The following is a 23,433-nucleotide window of genomic DNA, read 5'->3' as shown; positions in this document are numbered from 1 at the left end:
ACTATTCCAAGACATCCTTCCTTTGTTGTTATTAATTATATTCGCTAAAACTCAATGATTATTGTTGAGGATTTTCTTCTTTCACTTTTTAAGCCCTCTCTTGTAGAATGGGATGAAAATCTAGAGAAGTTTCTTACTCATCTTTGATCCCATTAATTAAACTATGTCTATTATACACATTTAGTATAATCTTGTGTTTATGAGTGCTCAGGATATAGGAATAAGTATATTAAGTGGGGTTTAAACCCCTACTTATATACAAGAAAGAATGGACCAAATTCAGTCCCAAATGGATGGTCCATATGCTATAGTATTATAATTAATGTATTACTTAGCTAGGGTAATACATATATATACATACATATATTTACAAACTTTACACCATCCTCCCCTATGGAAGATGAAAAGGTGATGATAATAAATCATATGGAACATCTTGAGCTTTTGTTAGATGATTATAAAATACCACAAGAATCTTAAACTCCCATAAAACCATCAACAAAGTTGTTGATAACCATGACTAAAATAAAATCTAAAGGCATGGCATAAACATTTGCTAACTATAGAACTTTGATGAACCAGTTGCAACTCCATATGTAATTTTTAAATGCTCAAACCAACCACACAATTATAACTTTAAGCCAGGGAAGTTGGATTCACTCTATTTGTCTTCCACATTCTCCTTATCCCCTCTTCAAAGGAAAAAAGTTTTTGAAGCACTAGCTTCATTTAAACTCGTTACACTCGTCCTCACTCTGCCATTTATATTCAACCTCACTCCACTATTGCATCTATTCGACCTCACTATGTCCGGGTTGGATGTTCCATTCGGACTTGTTATACTCATCCTCACTCCATAATCCATGTTTTTCATCCTCATTCCATTATCGTAAATGCTCGTCCTCACTTCATCATCGGGGCTGGACTCCCGTCCGTCCCCTCTACCCCCTCCTCCAAAGTAAAAAAAGTTTGAAGTGTCAGGGAAAAAAAATAGAAAACAAGCAAAATTGAGGAAAAAACAATTGTGGAAAAAGAAAAAGTGGATAAAGAAGCATGAAAAGAGGAATTTATAATAACTTGCAATGCAGAAATAGGGAAATTAAAAGAACATGTGCTTAAAGCTTGGAAAATAAAGGATTTCCTATCATAAAATATTTCAGTGATCACAATATAAGCAAGAGATTCACACCACTCAACCTTTTCAATACATAACTCAATACATGAAATGAGAAAATCAATAACAATATCCACACCCTCAAGGGAATATATAAACTCTTTAACAGAAACAATAAAGCAAAGGATCTTAGTGGCCTTCACAAGTGGGGATATGCATTTCATTTGAAACTCTGGCCAAAGTGACTCAACCCTTAGAACAGGAATACTCAATATCAAAATTGATCAAAGACTCTACCAATGAAACAAAAGTAAAATTTTCAACTTCATAGATATACTCAACATTTAAATTAGTATGAGGAGGACAAAAAACACTTAACTCAACATTGTACTGAGAATGAGAATTATGAGAGTCATAAATGATCGATGTGCCAAGAGAAGAAAACACTGCAAATGAAGAAGAAATACTAAGAACATGAGAAAGTGGCTTAGGCCAATAAATAAAAAAATGTTAGGAAAAAGCAAAAGGGAAAGAAAAAAGATCAGATGGCAAATTAAAATATTGACACCTACCTCACAAAATCTCCACTTCATCTCCAAAACTATCTCCATAATAATCAAATTCATCATCACACTCTAAAATCTACTCAAGCTCGTATACATTGTCTTCCCATAAACTTAATTCTTGAATCTCCAAGAATTAGACTGTATCATCCATAGCTCACCAAGCAATATCATGATCACACTTCATATCAACAAGAGATAGTAAAACACCGAGAATAGGATAAGTTGTGTAATCATGTCCCTCAAAAGCTGAAGATGGCAACATACCAAGGATGGGCGCAACACAAATATGATCACACCCCAAGAAGAAGATAATGCAATGAAGATTAGAAGAAAAAGCAGATTTATAGCTAAAATTCTAAATCTTGCGAAAAGCTAATACAAATCTAGATTTAGAAGAGAATGAAGAATTAAGAATAAAAAAGTATAATCTTGAAGACTAGAGCAAAGCATTGCCAAAAAACTTTGCCCTTTAGGGACAAATTGTAGTGCCTCTCAACTCCACCAATGTGAGTGCTCAAGATATAGGAATAGGTATATTAATTAAGGTTTAGACCTCTACTTATATACAAGAATGGATGGATTAAATTCAATCCCAAATGGATAGTTTATATACTATAGTATTATAATTAGTGTATTACTAAGCTAAGGTAATACATATATATACATACATGTATTTACAAACCTTACATGTCCAATTAAAGTAGTACTTTACTATAGATATTTTGACTTAGGAGTCATTTACAAATCATGTATTTATAGGTTGTTGAGCCATATCTTGTTCCCAAACCAAATGGGGCTAAGTGTTTTACAAACTGACAAATCATTTTTAGGGCTCTAGGGTATTGGCAAATACTTGTAGATCTTGTTGCTGTGGCAAAGACAATTTTTTAAGCTCCAAAAAGTTTGTATGAATTTACAATGATATTATTTGGATTGATAAAGGCACTTGTAACATTTCAATTGATGATGAATGAAATATTAGAAGGTTTTAAGAAATGAAAATCTCTCTAGCAAATCTTGTATGTCCATTTTGAATGGGTATGTGGTTTCTTAGGAACTTGTCAGCAAGCTTGTAATAATGACGTAGTGAAGGGTAAAGCATGATTGATTGAGCATTTGTTTATTTTCTTTTGTATATGTTTTGGAGTTCTAGCCTTGGTCTCCATACATGCACAACTTGCAACTTGCTATGTCAAAACTACTTGACCTCTTGTTAAGGAGTGCATATTGAAGAGTTTAGGTTGTATAAACCTTTCTAAATAATTTATTGATACATACAGATGCCACATGATAGCATCATTTATAATTCAAACAAATGCTTCAATGGCTTGAGAAACATTTAAACCAAGTGTTTGCATAGCAAATTTATATTATTTTTTAGATGAATATTTCAAAAGCTTATAAGTAAATACTTATTTTTCATTTAAATATATAAATTTTAGTAAATTTTGACCTGTTATTTCAAATGAATTTTTTATATGAATTTTAAGCAATTCTTATCAAAAGTCAATAAGTGTACTACACTATGAAGGCTACTATGGTGTTGTTACATTTGCTACTTTTTAAATTGTATATATTTTTCTTCTTCGAATTATGCTCTGGCATGATTCTAACCCTATTTTCTTGCGTTTTCTTTTGCATTATGTGCTAGGACATTGTGTAGACTTCCTTGCAAAATCACACACCAGTGGTGGAATTGGCACCTCCTAAGGCTGGCTTCGCTTAGGATCATTAGGCCACCCTTGATTGGAGTTCCATGTTCCATGTCTTTCTTCTTAAGGGAGCACAATTACCAGATTTTTTGCTTTGCCCAAGCACTATCCCTGAATTAAATTGTCATTTTACTTTGTACCGATTTGAAAGAGTAATCTGGTCTGATTTGAATGCTGGGGAGTATACTTCATGTATGGTACAGTTTCCTAAAGAAACAGGGACAACGAACTGACCATTTTTTCCCTGCCACATGAATTGAGGAAAAATATATACAAAATGACTCACCACCTTTCACGGACTGCTGCAGGCACCAAGCCAACAATGAAGAATACGAATTCTCTAGGAAGAGAGGATGTAAACTCACTGAATTTTGCAGTGTGAACCAGCAGTATGAGTTGGTGGCAATTGCAAGCCAGTACAGCTTCTGGGATGATAGCTTAATGGTGATTACTGCAATGTTGTGCAGCCAGAGTTTCTGCCCACTGAAAGAAAACCATTACTTGCGTGGCTCATGCAGGGATATGAAGGCGCATGAACTGTGAACCGGATCCTCTAGCCCAGGAAGTTGGAAGAGGCAGTTCCCGGGTAGGGCGAGCACATTCCCGCCCAGAACGGGCGAGCCGGGCGTTAGCCCGGCGAGCACGTTCTGGAGGGAGCGATGAAGGGAGCAAGCCCATGCCCGGGAACGGCCTTAATGGGTTGCGGCGAGACTGTTAACGGACACGTGGAAGAATGTTATTCAAGGATGAGAGGGTTCTCCAGAATTGGCGGCTGGTAGCCTAGTTCTCCAGAACTTGGCAGCTGGCAAGTGGGTTCTGGAGAACCTAACAGTTGTCAGCCACGTTTTTGCAAAGAACCTGACTCGATCCAACGGCTGCCAACGGTTGAATCAAGTTAATGGGTGAGCCACAGCCTGTTAAGGAGATATCTAGATCGCAAGAGCGTCTCACTTTACAGGTTTTCTGGATCAATCCATACTTCATCATATGGTAGAGTGGTAGAGAGAAAGTTCTCAAAGAGACTATAGTTGAAGCAATTCAAAAAAATTTGTGGTTCAAGGACCAATTATATAATCTATCTCTCTCTCTCTCTCTCTCTCTCTCTCTCTCTCTCTCTCTCTCTCTCTCTCTCTCTCTCTCTCTCTCTCTCTCTCTCTCTCTCTCTCTCTCTCTCTCTCTCTCCTAAACCAAACACAAAAAGTACCTAATTAAATTCTCAGAATCTAATCCATCCTAACGTTCGTCCAAGCAAAAAAGTGCAATGCACCTTCTAGAGATTGAAAGCTACGGATGCCTTCCTCTTTGACCGTAGTGCTGTTGCTCCTTGACACCTTGCTGATTCCGACCACCAAGCTCATGTCATCAAGATGGAGCCCACGGGCCAACGAACAATATCAAGATTTGCAGAGGGACAATCTAGTTTGAAGCAGTTTAAGGGGCAAAATAGATTTCTCATTTTCTAGGGCTAAATATCATGGCGGTGGCAATGCGGCTTCTTGTGCTCCTCGCGGCTATGGCGGCCACGGCGATCGGCAAATCCGTCAAGAGTAAGCATCCCTAGGTCGTAGATCCAGGCAATGTAGGTCGTGGCGAGGTTCCAGGATTGGGCGATTAACATTCGAGATGTTTTATTTCCAGCGTTGGGAGGGAGAATTCTTGCTAGATTCTTAAATCATAAGTTTCTCTCGATTGCCTGGTAGAGTCTCTGTGAATGTTGGATCGACGCATCGGGAAATCTACATTTCCTCGTTGGAGTTTCTCGCATAGAGTTTCTCGCTGGTCGACCGAGTTTACATTTTCCGTTTCTAAAGCCGGGTTTTCTAGATGTTTGTTCTTTCAATAACTCTCAGTTATCTAAGACAAGAATCCTGTGCTTCTTTGTTTTTTTTTCCAGATCCTGCTGATGCATTGGCCCGTGAGATCAATCGCAACCTCACCGCCGCCAATCTCCCAACTCTCTACAACAATCCGGGACTTGGCTGCGTGGCCTTGCAGTACATCCAGGCATACCAAGGCCAATGCAGCGACGTCGGTCCAAACGGCCAACGTCCACCAGAGGCCTCTTTCAAGACAACGCTCGCAGACAACTGCGGAGTGGATCCATCTTCGGTGGCCGACATCACTGGAACCATCCTCGCCTGCGAGACCGAGTACCGCGACGCTCGCTACGCCTTCTCCAGCCTTCTCTTCAAAGAGTCCAGCACGCTGGCGACGCTCCAGAGCTCAAACCACACTGAGTTTGGAGTCGGGATCAGCGGCTACGAGGGCGGCGCTCCATACTTTTGGTGCGTCCTCCTCAGCAATGGGACGCCAAAGTCGAGCTTCTCGTTCTCGGATTCCAAGGCCAAGTACCAAAAGACCGGATGCTTCAGCGGGACTGGGGAGGCTTGCAGCGGTGGAGCTGGAAGTTTCCGTCGGGTGGCCTCGCTGATCCCCGCTTCCATGTTCGTCGCGGTGATCGCCACCTTATTCTAGATCGCCTCCTCTGGTACTGTTCTTTTTTATATTCTTTCACCTCTTATCTGGAAGTTGAAACTTTCAACATGCAGAGCGTGCCAAGTGGAACGCATCGGCTCCGAGAATATTCCAGGGACTCGCTTAGCTGCTCGCTCCGCAAGCCCTATGCGTTTCTCTCGTTTGCTCTGATGGGTATTTGGCACTGTTTGGCAGGATGAGTTTGGATTGAGGAAAAGGTGCCAAGGAAGGCAGAGGCAGAGAAACAATGATCGGGCTGGTCGTCTCTCTGGTAACTTCCATTCTTGACAGCACAACACGGCCGTGGCGGAAGATCTTTTGGTTCTCGCTCCATCTCTACTTTACGGCATGGAGCATTTTCCTCACCCTTGTGGTGGGGATTATCACCTCTCCCTTTCGGTTTTTGAACGCCGCAAGGAGGGAGAAGCTAGTAAGTTCTCTCCGTTTCTTCCTCTCTTTCCGTGGCACTAATGTTCTTGGCTTGATCAGCTTGAGGCGCAGCTTCGAGAGCTACAGCAGCACTATGAGGAATTGGGCGAGAAGAAGGGCGACTTGGAGAGGAGGCTGGAAGTCACTGCAAGGGACCGGAAGCGTATCAAGGAGTCGCTTGATCAGGCTGTAGGCGAGTGGGAGAAATCCATAGACCGGCTCAAGCTGCTCAAGGCCCGGGTAAGAGGAAAAACTTATTTTTCCACAATCTAATTACGTGATTAACTGAATCAATGCGCAGGTCCAGGAACTAGAGTCTCAAAACGTGAAGCTGAGAGAGCTGGAGGAGGAGAGGAAGTCCAAAGCGAGGGCCAGGTTTTCTACAAAGGATCACCACCACCATCACCAGCAGCAGCAGCAACACACGCAGCATCAAAACCAGCAAAACTCTAGTAAGCCAAGTGGAGTTTTTGATGACAGCATGATCATGGAGGGGAGGGGTGTGGCGTTGGGATCCAGCATTTTCAGTGCCGTGCTTTCTTTGCTCGTGGGTTTCATTGCATGGGAGGCCGAGGACCCGTGTATGCCTCTGGTGGTTGCCTTGTTCATGGTGGTTGGCATGTCCCTCTCTAACGTCTTCCAATTCTTCTCCAAATTGCAATCCAGGTTCGGCTTTGATGCCGTCGCCTTGCTCAGCTTCAACTGGTTCATGCTAGGTACTCTAGCGTTCCCTGCATTTCCTTTCTTTGCGAAGTTCTTCTCACTCTTGTTAGGTCCCCTTGTCTTGTGGGTCGCGAGCTGGTTTGGCTATTAGGAGAGGAAGTCTCATTGTGAGTTTTTTCTCGTTTTTTTTTCTCTCGGGTTGTCATGCTCTTTTCTTCTCGTTTTCTCTCTCTCTCGAGTCGTCATGCTCTTCTCGTTTTTTTCTCTCGTTAAGTTGGTCTCCGTGTATGTGTATATGCCGTATAGTAATCGTTTCTGTAGGACTTGAAAGAGTGGTTTTTCTTTTTCGTCTTTGGTTTCCAAGGTTCTCGGAAGACTGTTCTTGTGAGTGTTTCCAAGGTTCTCGGATGCCTATACTAAGAGTTTCCAAGGTTCTCGGAAGATACTGTTCTTGCGAGTGAGGTGAACTTTGTAGAACTCTTTTACTCTTGTAATTTACAGGATTCTCACAGACCGGTGTCTCTCTCGCTCTTTCTCTTCTACTGCGCGAGCTGGGCCTCTTGGAAAGCATTCCAGATGGCCGTCATCTCCTCCGGGCTTAGAGCTCCGGCGGAAGTGAACGAGGCCGACAGCGGCGTGCACGGAGAGAGATACCTCCTTGTGTTGAAGTCGTCCATCGAGAAGGAAGATCCAACTGACGCAAACGGTGTCGATCGAAAAGAACCTGGCGTCGATGGCGGTGATCTCGTATCGTACACCAGCCTTGGCTTGCCGTCGCGACGACTATCCAGCACCTGCAGCAAAGCAGTGACAAAACTTGTGAGGAAGGTATAAGAAAACTGAGCTGAGCTTACTCTCTTCAGGTATGGCGTGCTTGATTTCTCTTCCTCGAAACTTTGCGTTCGACCAGCTGCTGGCTTTGCTTCTGTGCTTCCAGGCGGCGAGCAGAGCTTGAGGATTTCCATCCGTGCGTTAAGTTCGTCGCCCACCCTCGGCTTCTTCGTTGTGGACTCGGACATCGAGTTGCTGCTGCTGGTGCTCGGCCTCTTTTTGGATGATCCAGGACTACCGGATAAGCTCTCGGTCTTTGACGTATTGCCGCCACCGCCATTAGTCCCGGCTTGCGCCTGGGAGCACAGGAACTCCAGGAAACTTATGTCGGTACGACGTTCTCCTCGATTTTCCTGTTCTTCTGAAGATGACGATGATGCTAAGCGCTGGCGAGCTCGGATGCAGGAAAACATATCCCCGGCATCGACTGGCATCACCACCACCTTACTGGCGCCCGGGTTTTCCTTGAGATAGGCCTCGGAGCAAGAACTCGAGTGGGAAGTTACTTCCGAGATGCGGCAAAACTCGTCCAGAAACTCAAGAGACACGACGTCCTGCTTGTTGCTGCTGTTGCTACTTCTGCAAGAACTCTCCCTTGAAGGTCCTCTCTTTTTGTTGTGATGACCATACGCGACTCTCATCTTTGCGCTGTTCGCGAGGCTGGATTCGCTTCCAGTTTCTTCGATGATCTGTATAGCACGGAGTGAGAACCTGGTGGAGAGAGCAAAACAGCGAAAAGAACTCATCTACGTACCTCTGACGATGATCCAGAGATAGAGACGTACGCAGTGATCTTGGGAATGACTGGAGTGCCATTTCCAGCGGCGCCAGCGATCATCGCCTTGGAGTTTTCTTGCGTGGAAGAAGAAATGGTAGTGGCACCTCGGCAAGAGCTGAAGGACTCGCCATTCTCAACGACCAAATCCTCCTGTTCTTCTTCATGTTCTTCACCAGAGTTGTCAAAGACCGGGAGCTCGTCGTCGTAATCCCTGAGGTGATGCCTCAGAGGAGCTGCGTTAGCGCGCTGGAGCTCGCTCGAGAATTTCTTGAGCTCTTCTTGATCCCTTCGCTGCATCCTCAGCGGCAGCACTTGTGGCGATCTTGGCGAAACTTTCTTGTCATTCCTCTCTTGCCAGTGGTGATTTGCAGCCTTTCCAGCCGTGATCGAAGAAGGAAGACCGTCTGGATCACCGCGCGATGGCGCCGGGATGGGACTGAAAGCCTGCTCGGCTTTCTTGGACAGGAGATCACGGAAGGTGTGGCGGCGCGCATCAAAATCCTCGAAATCCTGGAGCGGCAAGCGCGTACCTCGATCGGCGATGCTTGGCGGGAGCGCTCTCCTCCCATGGTCAGCGCCGGCGCCAGGCTTGAAAACCTTGTGGTGATCATGGAGCGGCGATGGAGAGGTCTTGTGGGCGAGCGGTACCGGCGAGCTGTGCGTCACTGGCGCTGACGATTCCGCGCAAGGCTTGCCGAAGCAGAGCCCCATCCTCTTCCAGCTCCCTGATCTTCCTTGCTTCCAATCTCTTTCCTCTCGATCGTTGCCTCGCCCTTCGTCGCGCCGCCGCCACCGCAGGGCTGGAGGAGTTCCAAGAAAAGATTCACGCACCACAATTAAGGAGTGGAGTGACTCACAATCTCGCGCGTTTGTTTTGTGCGTGGAATGCGCCGACGGGATTTCAAAGCTTCCCGCCAAATTAAAAATTACCGCCAGTCACATTATCCAATAATTAAAGAACAGAGAGAACAAGTCGAGGGCTCCTAGACGACTTATATGCTGTTTTGAAGCGAGCCTCGCGAGTTGGAATTCTGAGACGAGGTTTGAGGAAGCTGGAGATGAGAATCTGGGAATGATCTTCAACGCCTGAAAAGCAATTTGTGATCTTGTGCTTACTACTATGAGTTATGAAACAAGCGAAAACTCTCACGCTAAAAGACCAGAAATCAAGAGACTTTTACCAACATTTTGAGGAGGCCTTCGTAAAACAAACCTGGTTCTTTCAAAAACCTGGGAACTTCGTGCGGCCAGGTGGAGTAAATTTACAAAAGTGATTGGAACGAGGTACTCAAAATGGCCTACAATACAACACAGATTCGAGCAGGTAGTAAGAAATTCCCGGGAAGGAACCAAGAACTACAGAAGCCACGAGAGACTTCAAGAGACTTCTAGGGACTTAAACGCAAGAAGAAAAAAATATACTAGAGAGAGAGCGCACCTACGTCTGCTTGGCAAAGGGAGCGGCGCTTGGAACACGGCGATTCCGAAACAGCATGAAAATCAGTGGCAGGATCACACCAGTAAACATGATCACAGCTCCCAGCAAATAGCGCACTACTCCCGGTGCCTCTAGCTCAGTCTATAAGGCAACAAAAAGAGGAAATTTCTATAAGACATCCCCCAAATTCCCGGGGCTAAATCACCGAGCGCAAATGCGTGTCCCATCAAAGCTACTCACAGGCATGCCGGATGGATCGATCCGCCAGTGCGAGCTCCCGATCCAAAGAACCCTAAAACCCTGACAAAGTGAAAATTTAGGGTTCTTGAGGGCTAGAGTCAGTGACGAACGTGGTGAGAGGTTGATTGCAGCTCCCCGGAGTTTTACTAATATCCGTTGTTTGTGCAATGGTTATACTGAAACAGAAATCAAAGAGAGGTGATCTTAAGTGACACTGCATCGCGAATTCACATACTCGCGATACCAATACCACAACTCACGGCACACAAGAACGGGGTGATCTACTTTGTGGAGAACTCGGCAGCGGTGATAACGCCCAGTTGTTCAGCCTGGGTCTCACTTTTAGAGGTGTTCTACGGTGCCGACATGCCAAAAAGATGACGATGACCTCAAAATGTTGTTTATTTCGTGCTGGTACTGGAACTCTACTCGTTGGAGGCTGCATCATGGATGTGTTGATAGCAATCGGGATCGGGTCAATCTTTGGCCTGATAACGACGATCTCGATGTTGCTTGACATTTCGTTCACCTGATTGAGAACTTTGCAATACTCGTTCAATGGCAACCTGGGAATGGTCCGGTTCCATGCGGTCACTGGAATCCATACCACGAGAACGAGCTTTCTGTTGTTTCTCATGCACGCGCACCATGGATTCATTTGCGGCGCCTGCGACAGAAAAATATCCACTTTATTTTATTTTTGGCTATAGCGGATTGTCCCTTTTTTGCAAACCACATTAAATCTCTTCGAATATTCTTGTGAATGTATGCGCATTGCTTTCCAATCCTCGATTCAGAAAACGGGACATAGCATTTGTGATTGTCGGTCCGCCATTGCTGCTTTTTTTCTGAGAAATGGTACGCTTCCTATTGCCTCAATCAGCGAATTGCTTGGAAATTGCGCTGCCGGGTAGCTTCACGCAAGAGACTGGTTTGTATCCAGGAAATCCAGCAGCAGCACGAGAATTGGTGTAAACCGCTCTCTGTCCAGGTGATCACTTTGCAAAGAGTGTTGAGTTTGTAGTTGAAACTCCAATTTCTGTGCGTTCAAAGACGTCAAAGGGGTGCGAGGAGATCAGCAGCAGCAAGGCATCAAAACTTGAAAGCCGCAGCAAAGCCAAAGGATGGATCATTTCAATGATAGAGTGTCATTTTAATTACAGAATGTAAACGAAGAAAGCTTCATTTCAGAATGTTCTTAAATCATAGTGGTGATGTCTCGGCCGGGAACGCATACGGCTGGCGGGGCCAACTCGAGGCGGGGGGTATATGGCAGCATATTTGCCTTGAGCTTCCGTATGATGTCCAGTCCCACGTTGAGTGCCGTTGCAGAGGATCTGTCTGGGATCTTCAAGAGAGCACTAGCACTTGTCTACACACACAAAAAATGGGGTCAGAAAAACATAGAGAATAATGAGGAAGCTTGCAAAGTTTTTTGTATACCAGAGTTCCTGGGTTTTGGCTGTTGAGAGCCGAGATGTAAAACGCAGGCTTGGTGCCGACGTTGATCTCAAAGTGCATTGTTCCCCGTGGGAATATGGTAATATCGCCTGGGTACAAGAGGTTGATGCGTGGTACTCCTGGAAAATCACCCATATGTTCTTTATAAGATCAAACTACAAAGAGAGAATCTTATTTCCTACCGGCTGTATCCACGAATCCAACTTGAAGTGGCCCGCCAGAGACCATCGTGAGGAGCTCGGAAGCTCGAGGGTGAGTGTGTGGGAGATTGACTCCACAGGGAACCATGTTAAAGTGTACATAAGTTATCCCTTGAGACCTGGAAAAAAAAAGAAAGTAAAACTATGAATGGATCAGAATTGTGGTATCGAGCGAAGGCAAAGAGGAAGACAAATACGTGATTCCTGGGAAGAGTGTCGTGTTGATCGCTGCGCGAACGCCACCGGGTCCATTGCTCACATCGCCATTCTTGAACACATTTCGCAGCACGAAATTGCTGAGAGCTCCCGATCCCTCGAAATCTCGCAGCGGATCGGGGTCGGCAGCGCTCACAAACACGTTCGCAGCGGCAGCGCTCAGGATCATCACCGTCAGCATCAACTTCTTGGATTCCATCAAAGAAAGATTATGTCGATGATCTTGAGATCTTGAAGAGCAAAAGAGAAACAGAAAGAGAAAATGAGAGGGAGAAATGGAAGAGATATGATAAATGTGCCCGAGAGTGCGGTTTATATACTGTGGCAAGTCTTCAAAGTCTGCATTAAAATCTCCAAAACACGCGTTGTCTGTATTGGTTACGTTTCTAGATTCATTACAAGTAACTTCGATTTTTTTTTTTTACTTGACCAGGCACGTTCGGCTAGTCAATAAAAACAGCCAAGACGTAGATTTTACGAATGCATACATCTCACAGGTGTCTGACACACTAACCATTTCTATTGTTTTAACTTCTGCGTTTTTGCTTGCTCCTAACACAATCTTTTATGACATCTTCCTCCACGTATCAACACCTGGGAGATCAGGGAAATAATTTATCATCTTTTTTGTTCACTCGATGTTCTGCGTCTGAATTCAAAACAAAGATACGCACTAAGTGGACTTACCAAACAAATCCAAGACCGCTTCAAAATGCAGCCACCATCGAATCGTCACTCACACATTCCTTGAGTTGTGAATGGCGTAGTTTGAGGGGCTTGGCAAATGAAGCTGCATTCCTTAGTACTCCAAAAGGACTTTTTTTGTATAGCTGCAAAGAAGTTGGTATAACCAACAAGGTTGCCGTGGAGGCATAGTGGAGGCATATTGCCCATTCATCAAGGGTTAGAGAGGTCAAGGTTTTCTTTTTTTTTAGGTGAGTCCGGAAATTATGTCTGACTTGATCTTTTATCTGACGTGGATAAATCCAATTGTATCAGAGTATAAAAAGATTATAAACAACTTTTGACTTCCTATGAGTTAATTGGATTTCAGCTAAATTGCCAAGCAATCAATATGAAGGTGCTAAAGGCCAGTTCATGCATAGTTCCATTCATCATGGTTGTCATTGCATCCTTGATCTACCCATGCATAAAGCTCCTGACGACTTTGGGTTTATGATAGAAATGCTCTGGGCTGCTGGTCCCGCTGGGTGGCAGAGTGGCTGCTCTCATTGTTCAATCAGGTTTTGGTAGCAGGCTTTCCTTGGTTGTGAACACATTCCGTGCTATAAAGCAGGAGACCCTACAAATGTTTCGAACTATAAAATATTGGCTGTTGCGAGCATTTTGCCGAAATTTTTGCCCACCTTGTGGAAAAACAATTGGCAGATTGGATGGACAAGAAGGACTTGAACGCACAATCAGGAGGCACTATTTTTGTATTGACCAGCTGCTTGTATTGCATGTGCTGCTTGAGAGACTTTGACACAAAAGGAACTGCACACTCTTTCTTTCCGCCGTTTGCTCATTCAGCGCCTCTTGGAAATACAAGTGCCCACACCGCTTGTAGCGGATATCATTGAGATTTATCAGACCGTTCAGCTACAAATTGTTGGTGCTCCCACGTACAATCGCATACAGGCATGCGCCAAGGATGTCCGCTACCAATTCTCTTTGCCATTTACGTTGACGTGCTGGAATCGATATTAAAAGGGCTACTGTACTCAGATCACCTCTTGTTGATAGCATTGACTGCAGCAAACTCTCGACATTCCCAGTGAGTTTTTTCTCTCACAAGCATGGAGGTAAATCTCAGTAAGATGCAGTTTATGATCTTTGGTCACCCCACTGAGAAAGCTTGTTTCTATCAAGGCACTTGCTACAAAGTCAACAAGTATAAACACTCAAGATAAATGGGAGACATTACATTGGCACTAAAAAGTAGGAGTTTAACAATTCAAGTGGACAATTAAACTATTAAAACATAATCAATGAAGAATGTATTGCATAAAAATTGCATTATAACTTCCGATAACAATATAAACCAATATGTGCTAAAGAGTAAAATTGAATATCTAAGTGTTCTTGTTTTTGACACCATCCTAAAAACGTAAAGGGCATTGAGGGGATAACAAAAGAAAAATCAAGAAATACAAATGAAACTTGCAAAAGATCATTATAAACAATTAATGTTTAAACAACAAAAGATGATTAACATTTGAGTTTCAAGTCATAGAGGATATGGGAATGTTTGAGCAGTAGTTTGTAGGACTTGAAGGAGCAATTTAGTGTGGATAGAAAGATAATGTAATTTTTCTATTGATACAAATTTAAAATATAATCCATTAGACTCTTCTTAAATTTAGATTTAAAAATACTTTTAGCAACATTGCCCTATTGAGTATCATATTTTACATTGACATAGTCTCTATGATACTACTGATCTAAAAACTTGTCACTACTAGTTATGATCATATTGTGCATAATAACACAAACTATGATGCAATTAAATTGTGTGTAAGGATAAGCTTCTTATTTAAATATCTTCACTATATTTTTTGTTGACTATACATCCACTCAACTACAATTCTAATAGAAGAGTGCAAAATATTATAGTTGAAATAATCATCTTTAATAAACTTTGTTGGAAATAAGGTGAAAATTCCCATAGCAACATCATCTTCACCACCTGTTATCAAGTATTTCCAAGGTTAGTGTAGTAAATAAAACCACATGTGTTTTGAAGTTGCTTATGGACTAAATCATTTGTAGATTTACAATATCCAGCTCTTAAGTCTAGAGAAAAAGTTTAATTATCAATAATAACTTACACTTCTATGTTGAATCACTGTTTATAATCCACCCACTCCTAAAAACTCAATTTAAATGTGTGTGCAATCAATAGCTTTAACGCAATTTGGAAATCTATGTAACTTCTAAAAACCATCCTTCACTATTTAAAATTCTTCCCCTTCTAACCACTTGGATATATATGCTCCTATATTTTTTCACAAGAGCTCTCATAATAAACTTCTTTAAAATCTTCTTTCTTGCCTAAAAGTCTCTCAAGCTTCTCAACTTAATGTTGGACCTCAGTGCGAACTTCTATCAGGGGCCGAAGTTCAAAGGTTTCGATCACAAAGTTCAGCTCCTGGACATCGTTTAACAGGTTTACCAGAGATTGGAGCAGATCTCTCCAATAATTCACTCCAGAATGGTCTGCCACGAAGCCCCGCTCCAGTGCTTCGGGAAGAGAGGAAGAAAAAAACAAAAATACTATGCTTCTTGGTATTAAGATTTACGGGTCAGCTTTGGCGACTTAGGCCACGATTAAATTGGCCGGCCATAGAAACTAAACCTGAAGAGCCACACAGGTATCCGGGGGTAATGTTTCACTGGCTGGAAGATCAAACTTCCTCACGTTGATTGTCTCGTCCGCTTCTTTAAGCTTGGTTTCGTTTCCATGAGCTAAACAAAAGAGAAAAGAACAGAGATCTAGAGCGGAGGAAAACTTGTATTTTGCAACGCGCTGAGATTGGTAGGGTGGACTGGATTTGATTTGTGAGAGCCAATCTAGCTTTGGGGCCGGAACCAGTGATAGTCTCTGGGCGCTTGTAGCTGGAACCTGTATCTCAAAATTATTTCTCCTTGATTTTCTCATCTTAGCTTCTTGTAGGAATATTGTTAAGCTTGAGTCCCAGGGTTTTTTTTAATCTCTTGCTTTGCTAATGTAGAAGAATCAAATCAGGCGTGAAGCCTTGCTCTTGCTGGAGAGCAGTGTTTGAGAAATTCTTTTCCATGGTATCCGAATTTGTCTATAGCAGGGGATGTAACCCGAGCCAGTCTGCCGGGGCTGGTTGCTACAGGAGGGATCACGGAAGATCATGTGTGATCAACTTACAAGTTAATTTGGAGAGGGCCGCGCGTACGCGAGCCCTCAACTTCCACAAATTACGACGTGTGCCCTCATTCAACGCCTCGGCATGTGGGATAGGAAAGAATTGCCCTAGCCACGTGTCACTATCACGAATGGCTCGGCTATCTCATACACCCGTCAAGTAGCAGCTTCCACGCGGCGTGCCTGCTGCCAGATCCTCGGCGTTGCCCAGCTCCAATCGGTCAGCAGTGCGATCAGTCAATCGGTCAGCTCCAATCGCGCAGTAGTGCTCCACGCTCGGCCGGACGATCCCCACAGCGTCGTCCACGCACCGGAGCCGAGAATCCGCGCTACAAACCACCGAGAGGACCACTTGCCACTTGGTGGGGCATCTGCTGGCCCCAAGCAGTTCTCCGTGTTGAAATCTCCAGCGCCTGCCCCGTGCGGTTGTTGATGGGTGCACGCCCCCATGATTGACGCCCAGGTGACGGTGCTCCTCACCAACATCACGTCAAACAGCTCCTTTGCCCGAATCAGATGCCCGGGCATGGAATCGAACAGTTCCTTCGCTGCAGCCACATTCCCTACGCGAGCGAATACTGCTAGCACCGCGTTGGCGGCGATGGAATCCGAGGCTGGACGCTCTGGAGCATCTCACTGTCCTCGTCGACCAGGCCGTTGCTCGCGTACGCCCCAGGGCCTTTTGTGCGGCATCCACTTGCTCGCTTCTGCCACCTTGCACTGTCGCGAGCGTACGCCGCCATCATCTGGATCCAAGGGAGAGATGAAGAAACGTCCCTGACCTCCTCCCAATGCCCGTTGTTCACACGTAGGCCTCGAAGATCGCCTGGTATGCCTAACGCGTCCGGGCCTCCTCCACACCACCTCGCTTTCCAAATGCCTGGATCGTCACGCTCTTGAGCTCGCGGTTGTCTCGGGTGTGGTTGTCCTCACCTCAAGCAGGTTCTCGGCCTCCAGGAGCCTGGTCGTGCGGCCTCCGGATTTCCATACGGTCTGTAGATCCTCGGCAGCCGAATTGCTGTGTGTTTGTTCCGCCTCTCCTCGGTGAAGGGCTTTCCCATTTTCTTCCGGAAGATGCCCATAGCTCAAGAAACTTTCGGAGCCGCAAACTCTGTCGATCATGGACATGGCTAAAAGATTTTCATCTCTCGCAAACATGACGAGCAAAAGGAAAACAATGCAACACTGTGCCTTCGCCGGCCGTGGGGCTCGAAGCCAGGACCGTGAGGTTAAGAGCCTTGTGGTCGACGAATTTCCAAGAAATGGTGCAGCTACATCGCAGAGTGGGAACCTGGAAGAAGAGAGGTGTGCGTTCGAGAGTAAGCCCGAGCACAACACAGTCTCCTACACAACGATTCTCCCGGCATATGTCCACAACAGGCATCTTGAAGCGGCAGCCCGGATCTTTGCACTGATGCCTCGCTGCGGCATTTCTTCTTGGAACGCAATGCTAACAGCATTTTTCCATGCTCTGAATCTTTCCAAGGCGGAAGAACTCTTTTCTCAGATGCCCGAGCGAGATCTCGCGTCGTGGACGTCGCTTCTCTGGGCATATGCCCAGACGGGCACCTGGACATTTGATTCGATGCCTCAGCCCAATTTGATCTCGCATGCGTACAGAGCTCCAAAATTTTGGAATTCCTGGGAATTGAGCCATTTGCTGCTTTGCGCTCGAAGTGGAGAAGTGGAGAGAGCGAGGTCCTGCTTCGTTTCGATGGTGATGAATTACGAGCTGGAAGCTGGAATGGAGAACTACAGCTGCAAGGTGGACGCTCTCAGCAGAGTTGGATGCTTGGATCAAGCCCGAGACTGGATTGCGAGCATGCCGTTTACTTCTATGGACAATCTCTCCCCTGAGAAATTCCTCTCTTCTCGACCCCTTTATATACTCGAAACGATGGCGCAATGGCATGTCGGGATCAAAGAATCATAATAGAATCATAGCTAGAGCCACGAAAATTCTTAAGACACATGTCGATGTCCGGTAGAGCAAACTTCATCGAAACTTGGCCTCGTTTCCATGAGCTAAAAAGAGCGAAGGAAAGCTTGGGGGAAAAAATTTGCCGTGATGTATTTTGCAACATGCTGGAGGACGAAGTCCATGAAGTGCTCGAGAGCCAGTGAAGAGCGAAGTAGATTCTTTCCAGCGATGTAAAGGCCCTGAGAAACACAATTATAGAAGGAATGTAACGCTCACAGCTCTCGAAGCGCATGAGTATGATCCCATGAAACTGTATATCTGAAGAAGCTGGTGCTTTTTCAAGTGGATGGACTCTCTAAGCTGTATCTTATAGGCTTCCAATTCTGCCATCAGGTAATCCTGTGTGAAATCCTTCTAGGCATGAACGTACGTCTGAAAAGCACCAGCTTCTTCAGATTTACAATTTCTTGGGATCATACTCATGCTCTTCGAGAGCTGTGAGCTCCTTGGAGTTTTCAGAGGCAGCTCCTTGAACTTCTTCTCCACAGTCTTGAAACGGTGAATCGGCATCAAGCCAGAATACCTGTCCGGGATCGCCAACGACACACAGGTTCTTCTCTCTCTCGGTGTGGAACGAGCCGCTAATCCAGGGGCTTGGAGGTTTAATCTCTCGGGAGTTCTTCTACGGCCTTCCGATGACAGAGAATATATAGTTCGAATCTGGATGTGAAAGCACTCCTTTTCCTTACATTGGGTAGGAAAACTGCAAATAGCCAAACAATACCTTTGTTAATGGTTTCATGGTGTAGTTGGTCATCACGTCAGTCTTACACACTGAAGGTCTCCAGTTCAAACCTGGATGAAGCCACATTTTTCTTGGCTTCATTTTACTTGTTGGTTAGGAACAATAAAGCATGCCCAGGAAAGGCATTTGGCGGCAACACACACGAGTTCAAGCCAATTTCTTTGCCTTAATTATACTTACACTGCACTGAAGATCTCCAGTGTACCTCGAGGTTGGTTTGTCGTCTAAAAGGTCTAGATCTTCGAGCACTGGCCAAAGCTGGCCGAGAGGATTCCAGCTGGAGCGTGCTAAACAAACACGAGAATGCTCCAGTCGAGAATGGAGCGGTGTATTACTTGAGGAGATTGGAGAACCAGGAAGAGCGGAAAGGATACTCCCATCCATCTCCAATTCTTGTTTGGAGCTCAAGATCACCTCTTTAAAAGAGTTGGTGGCGAAGTCTTTCGATCAAACTTCGAAGCAAACCAAAACTAAAGATCGTCACAGCTTAGTGTATTTCGATACGGTGTCGTTCCCTCTCCTGGATGATAGCGAGAACGCCACTATGGTTGCTTGAACTACGACTCCGTGGACGCTCCCAACACTATGTGTGAATGCAAACTAACTACGTCAGAGTAAGCTCAGACTATATGTGTTAATTGACTTGTTATAGATTCTCCGTGTCTCTCTTTTTCCAGGTGAGACCTCGGCTGTCTACATAGTGCTACTTTCTTTTCTGAAAGTTAAAGCGGCGATTATGAGACTTTGAGCAGCACAAGATCTGGAAAAAGGTACAAGCCTTTGTTTGGAGCTGTGAAATACTGCATTCCTTGTGGTTGCAAGCACACAAGTGTGGTTGCTCCTGCTTTTGGAGAGGACGATTATTGTTTCTACATGGAGGCTGGCATTACAGCCAAGGTCTACTGCTTCGATTTATTTCCTGGCTTTCTTCTCACGTTTTTACGTTTTCAAGGGGAGATGAGATCCCGCTGAGAAATGAGACATTAGCACCAAGTAAAGTTTGCAGTTATTTGGAGAATCTGGAAGTACTCCATCCACAAAATCATGTCCTCCGTTTAAATAGCAAATGACTAGGTGGAAGTTGGTAAGTTGCTATCACAAAACTCTTTCAGTCTGGGACACAGTTCTCGAAATTTTTCTATATCGTGGCAGGGCTCGAACCGTGCCAAGGCGCTACGTGGCGAGCAATCGTTTCGATCTTTCCACGCTGTACACGCGAATCTCTCGAAGATATTTTGCGCGATATTTGCCTGGGCTGGGAGATATTTGCCGCCGAAGCAACCACAGCCTGCCACGTCGCCGCGAGTGGATCACATCACCCAAGTTTCTTTGACGCCCCCATTTGTGGCCAATATTTGTTTCTTAGGGTTCCTCCGGGAGGCGCTGCTGGGGAAATGCCAGTGGGCATCGAGTTGATGGTCTCGTAGATTCCAGCTCCGCGATGCGTTCTTGCTGAATTATGTCATCCCCTCAGCAGAAATGGCTGACCGGCCTGAAATCTACATCGCTGTTCCGGGCGCCTCCGCTAGATCTCCACGAAAGACAGGTATTGCAGTTTCCTTTGCTTTTGGGAATAGAATTTCACTCCAGTTTCTGTGCTGCACAGACCAAGACTGTCGCTTACGTTGAGCTCTTCGGCCAGTTTGCTTCGGACAGCTTTCCTGAAGATATTGCGGAGGTTTTTTCTTCCTCCTCCTCAAATTTGCACTGATTTTTCTTGCTTCTTCCTTAGCTTGTTCGTGATCACTATCCACACAAGGAACCTTGCCTTTTAGACGACGTGCTAGGTACTACCCATTTTTCGTTTGATTCGTGTTTTCCTGGAGTCTGATCGTTTGGATTGTTCCTGCAGCTACTTTCGTCCTCCATCATCCAGAACACGGTCACACGATCCTGCATCCTCTCCTGTCCTGCGTGATCGATGGAACCTTAGCTTACAGCAAAACTACTCCTCCCTTTGGATCTTTTGTTTCAGTCTTTGGTGTTTCTAGCGAGGTAATAGTCACATATTACATATCTTGGCTGATCGCTGTAAACGTTTACTTCATTTTTGCAGAGAGATTTGACAGAGCAATGGGCTCTTGCTTGTGGAGAGATCTTGCGCCTCTTGACACACTATAACCGACCGATTTACAAGTCTGAAAGTTCTGCTGATGGAGAGAAAAGAAGCTCTTCTGACAGTGGGGACCCGGCGGACAGAGACGGAAGTGGAAGTCCAGACAACGGAAGGCGAGCACCAAAGCGGCTCTTGACGCCTTGGATCACAGACAGCCTTCTCGCTGCGCCATTAGGCACAAAGAGCGACTACTTTCGCTGGTAAGTAGCAGTGAAGCATTTCTTTTTGTCCTAAATGACTATTTCTTGCCAGGTGTGGTGGAGTTTTGGGAAAATATGCTGGCGGCGGAGATCTTAGGCCACCGACAACTGGTGAGTGACGAATTCATTTTGTCTTGCTTGAAATAGTTGCGTTTGTGATCAGCTGTTAGCGGCAAAGGTCATGGAAAGCATCCGCAGCTACTGTCCTCGACTCCTCGGTGGGCTGTTGCAAATGGAGCCGCAGTTATTTCCAGTGTGTGCGATGACGAAGTTTTACGTTACGAGACAGCGGATTTAACAGCTGCTGCAGTTCCAGCGTTGCTTCTTCCACCTCCAAGCACTAGCCTGGACGAGCATTTAGTCGCAGGATTACCACCTCTGGAACCATTTGCACGCTTGTTTCACCGGTAAGCCAAGAGCTTGTTGGTTGTAAGTTAAAGCTTGTATGTCTGACCACCACCACGTAGATACTATGCTATTGCGACTCCTGGAGCTACTCAGCGTTTACTTCTTGGGCTTCTCGAGGCCCCTGCCTCATGGGCCCCGGATGCGTTAGACGCTGCTGTTCAGCTGGTTGAGTTACTTCGTGCCGCAGAAGATTACAGCAGCTCGTCCTTCAGAGTACGTGATCTTCTCCTTGTCATTATCCCAGCGCGTGCTGATGTTTTCTTGTTTGCAGCTGCCTGAGAATTGGTTCCGTCTTCATTTTCTCAGGCCGATGGGTGCAGCGATGACGATGAAGCAGGGGATTGCATCTGATGCTGCAGCTGCCTTACTTTTCCGTTTGTTCTCGCAGCCCGCGCTGCTCTTCCCTCCCAGAGGACATGCGCAAGGCGCTCAGGTCGTGCAGCCTCTATATGGACCTCCGATACGTTTGGATGGTAGTGAGGAGGTACCGAAAACTTGCATCGCTTTTGTTCAGGCATTGACGTATCATTTCATGCACAGATGGAGGCACTGGCAACCCAGGTGAATGAGGAAGCTACTGCAAAGGGGGTGGCATCTTTAATGCGGGACCATGGCCGCGACGTGGAATGGCGGATATGTGTGCTCTGGGAAGCAGCCTATGGACTCATTCCACTTGACAAGTCCGTCGTCGACCTTCCAGAGATGGTGATAGCAACGCCTTTGCAGCCACCGCTGCTATCCTGGACGTTGTTCAGGCCCTTCTTGCGTGTTCTGGAGCACGTACCAAAAGGCTGCCAGTCTCAAACTTGCTTGCGAAGGATATTTTCGGCGACAGTGGATGCTATCCTGCGAAGAACGTTCCCGCTTGACGACTGGAAAGAACAGAAGAACGGGAACTTCAGAAGTGCGTCGGGCTCAGGGGTTGATCCTGCCGGCATGGCGGAGCTACGTGCCTTGGTTCACTGCCTGTTTACGGAGGCGTTCCTTGGTCCGGCTCTTGCGTCGCAGCTACTGTCGGACGCTCTCACAGTCTGCCTCAGCCATGACACTCTACGCCAGGGGAATGGAAGTGACAGTAGCAAGAAGAGGAGCACTCACAGCTCAAACAAGGACAGAGGAGCTGTTGCAAGCTTCGACTCGTATCTCATTGCGGCGGTCTGCGCACTGGCGTGTGAAGTTCAGCTATGCACTTTCTCAGCAGCCGATGGTACTGCTTTCAACGGGGTGACGAACTCGGCGTACCAAGCGCGAAGACTGATGTCGGTTCTCGAAGGCCTCTTGGTGGTCGAGCCTTTCTCTCCGGGAGTTGGACCGAACACCAACAGTCCCAACGATCTCGTCGAGGCGGCCATCGTAGCTGCGCACATATCCAGGCTTCTCGGGAGATCACGGGCTTGCACGCACGCACTGACTGCCATTGTGCGGTGCAAATGGGATCCCGGAGTGAGCTCCAAGGCGGCATCGATCCTTGCGTTGGTCGATGGCAACGACAAAGCAGTGGAAGCAGTGTTCAACTATGCGGACAAGCTGAGTGAGCGCACACTTTCTTCCAAGCAGGCGCAGAAAATCATCAGTGGATTCACGAAAGATGGCGTGAAGGACGCTTCACTGTCTCTCAACGCCTCCGACGTGACAAACCTCCTGTGCGGTTGCAATGGAGTGAGCACCACGGTCAGTGACTTGCTCAAGGCGGTGCTCAAGCAAAAGCGAGACTTGGCCGTGGCGATTGTTCCGCTGCTCTGGCAGAGGCTCATGTCCGCGGAAGAGCTTCCGACGAGCAAAGAAGGGACGTCAGCCAAGCAGGGATGGCGTCAGGTGTGTGTGTGCGATCTTCTCTCCAGCTTCGTTTCTCATCTTTGTATTTTTGGCCTTGCAGGTTGTGGACGCGGTGTGTAACGTCGTGCTAACGTACCCGGAGAAGGCGACCTCGGTGGTGCTGCTCCCAGGTAATCCGCGAGATGC

The 23,433-nt window shown here is 45.8% G+C and overlaps 6 protein-coding genes, 1 long non-coding RNA gene and 1 other non-coding gene across 12 annotated transcripts in view; 5 read left to right on the top strand and 3 right to left on the bottom strand.

The window, feature by feature from the left end:
* The first annotated feature begins 4,838 nt into the window (after positions 1-4,838).
* LOC9659214 lies at positions 4,839-8,395 on the top strand. Its single transcript, XM_024674424.1, has 6 exons — positions 4,839-4,939; positions 5,287-5,880; positions 5,942-6,297; positions 6,357-6,536; positions 6,598-7,822; positions 7,897-8,395. Exons 3-5 carry the CDS (start codon positions 6,115-6,117, stop codon positions 7,108-7,110), a joined length of 876 nt encoding a protein of 291 aa, XP_024530192.1. The 5' UTR covers positions 4,839-4,939; positions 5,287-5,880; positions 5,942-6,114; the 3' UTR covers positions 7,111-7,822; positions 7,897-8,395.
* On the top strand, positions 4,867-6,067 carry LOC112346166. The gene is made up of 3 exons (XM_024674437.1): positions 4,867-4,939; positions 5,287-5,846; positions 5,942-6,067. The coding sequence occupies exons 1-3, from the start codon at positions 4,867-4,869 to the stop codon at positions 6,065-6,067; spliced, it is 759 nt and encodes a 252-aa protein (XP_024530205.1).
* Positions 7,418-8,446, bottom strand: LOC9660252. Its single transcript, XM_024674426.1, has 2 exons — positions 7,814-8,446; positions 7,418-7,753 (listed from the first exon to the last, which is right to left on the bottom strand). Exons 1-2 carry the CDS (start codon positions 8,429-8,431, stop codon positions 7,499-7,501), a joined length of 873 nt encoding a protein of 290 aa, XP_024530194.1. The 5' UTR covers positions 8,432-8,446; the 3' UTR covers positions 7,418-7,498.
* Positions 8,447-9,488: 1,042 nt separating this feature from the next.
* Positions 9,489-10,333, bottom strand: LOC112346146. 5 transcript variants are annotated; one of them, XR_002992306.1, is made up of 4 exons: positions 10,247-10,333; positions 10,007-10,147; positions 9,782-9,866; positions 9,489-9,654 (listed from the first exon to the last, which is right to left on the bottom strand). It is a non-coding gene; the product is annotated as an uncharacterized LOC112346146 (long non-coding RNA). The 5 variants fall into 5 exon arrangements; XR_002992304.1 differs by having other exon boundaries at positions 10,011-10,147; XR_002992303.1 differs by having other exon boundaries at positions 9,489-9,866.
* Positions 10,334-11,373: 1,040 nt separating this feature from the next.
* On the bottom strand, positions 11,374-12,386 carry LOC112346150 (germin-like protein 1-3). Its single transcript, XM_024674402.1, has 4 exons — positions 12,105-12,386; positions 11,890-12,026; positions 11,690-11,826; positions 11,374-11,618 (listed from the first exon to the last, which is right to left on the bottom strand). Exons 1-4 carry the CDS (start codon positions 12,320-12,322, stop codon positions 11,445-11,447), a joined length of 666 nt encoding a protein of 221 aa, XP_024530170.1. The 5' UTR covers positions 12,323-12,386; the 3' UTR covers positions 11,374-11,444.
* A 4,791-nt stretch (positions 12,387-17,177) lies between these two features.
* LOC112346165 (pentatricopeptide repeat-containing protein At4g02750-like) lies at positions 17,178-17,954 on the top strand. The gene has a single exon (XM_024674436.1). It carries the CDS (start codon positions 17,178-17,180, stop codon positions 17,952-17,954), a length of 777 nt encoding a protein of 258 aa, XP_024530204.1.
* A 782-nt stretch (positions 17,955-18,736) lies between these two features.
* TRNAV-UAC lies at positions 18,737-18,810 on the top strand. The gene has a single exon. It is a non-coding gene; the product is annotated as a tRNA-Val (tRNA).
* Positions 18,811-20,104: 1,294 nt separating this feature from the next.
* The window catches only part of LOC9659213 (protein GIGANTEA), a 4,241-nt gene continuing 912 nt past the window's right edge, over positions 20,105-23,433 (top strand). The window contains exons 1-11 of the mRNA XM_024674290.1: positions 20,105-20,293; positions 20,354-20,425; positions 20,480-20,534; positions 20,600-20,742; positions 20,804-21,063; positions 21,116-21,174; positions 21,227-21,470; positions 21,531-21,684; positions 21,743-21,955; positions 22,012-23,286; positions 23,348-23,417. Of these exons, the coding sequence (XP_024530058.1) occupies positions 20,207-20,293; positions 20,354-20,425; positions 20,480-20,534; positions 20,600-20,742; positions 20,804-21,063; positions 21,116-21,174; positions 21,227-21,470; positions 21,531-21,684; positions 21,743-21,955; positions 22,012-23,286; positions 23,348-23,417 (2,632 nt within the window). The 5' untranslated portion in view covers positions 20,105-20,206. The remainder of the gene's footprint in view (positions 20,294-20,353; positions 20,426-20,479; positions 20,535-20,599; positions 20,743-20,803; positions 21,064-21,115; positions 21,175-21,226; positions 21,471-21,530; positions 21,685-21,742; positions 21,956-22,011; positions 23,287-23,347; positions 23,418-23,433) is intronic.

The sequence above is a fragment of the Selaginella moellendorffii genome, unplaced genomic scaffold (assembly GCF_000143415.4).
Source record: "Selaginella moellendorffii unplaced genomic scaffold, v1.0 SELMOscaffold_12, whole genome shotgun sequence".
NCBI lineage: Eukaryota > Viridiplantae > Streptophyta > Lycopodiopsida > Selaginellales > Selaginellaceae > Selaginella > Selaginella moellendorffii.
This window is presented reverse-complemented; position numbering and strand designations above follow the sequence as displayed.

Coding starts and splice junctions, on each gene's coding strand:
- LOC112346166 (XM_024674437.1), top strand. CDS start 4,867: ATGGCGGTGGCAATGCGGCTTCTTGTGCTCCTCGCGGCTATGGCGGCC. Junction 4,940..5,286: donor GATCGGCAAATCCGTCAAGA/GTAAGCATCCCT, acceptor TTTTTTTTCCAG/ATCCTGCTGATGCATTGGCC. Junction 5,847..5,941: donor CCGCTTCCATGTTCGTCGCG/GTGATCGCCACC, acceptor TTCAACATGCAG/AGCGTGCCAAGTGGAACGCA.
- LOC9659214 (XM_024674424.1), top strand. CDS start 6,115: ATGATCGGGCTGGTCGTCTCTCTGGTAACTTCCATTCTTGACAGCACA. Junction 6,298..6,356: donor CCGCAAGGAGGGAGAAGCTA/GTAAGTTCTCTC, acceptor TGGCTTGATCAG/CTTGAGGCGCAGCTTCGAGA. Junction 6,537..6,597: donor TCAAGCTGCTCAAGGCCCGG/GTAAGAGGAAAA, acceptor ATCAATGCGCAG/GTCCAGGAACTAGAGTCTCA.
- LOC9660252 (XM_024674426.1), bottom strand. CDS start 8,431: ATGAGAGTCGCGTATGGTCATCACAACAAAAAGAGAGGACCTTCAAGG. Junction 7,754..7,813: donor GCACGCCATACCTGAAGAGA/GTAAGCTCAGCT, acceptor GCTTTGCTGCAG/GTGCTGGATAGTCGTCGCGA.
- LOC112346150 (XM_024674402.1), bottom strand. CDS start 12,322: ATGGAATCCAAGAAGTTGATGCTGACGGTGATGATCCTGAGCGCTGCC. Junction 12,027..12,104: donor ACACTCTTCCCAGGAATCAC/GTATTTGTCTTC, acceptor TTTTTTTTCCAG/GTCTCAAGGGATAACTTATG. Junction 11,619..11,689: donor GCCAAAACCCAGGAACTCTG/GTATACAAAAAA, acceptor TTGTGTGTGTAG/ACAAGTGCTAGTGCTCTCTT.
- LOC112346165 (XM_024674436.1), top strand. CDS start 17,178: ATGACGAGCAAAAGGAAAACAATGCAACACTGTGCCTTCGCCGGCCGT.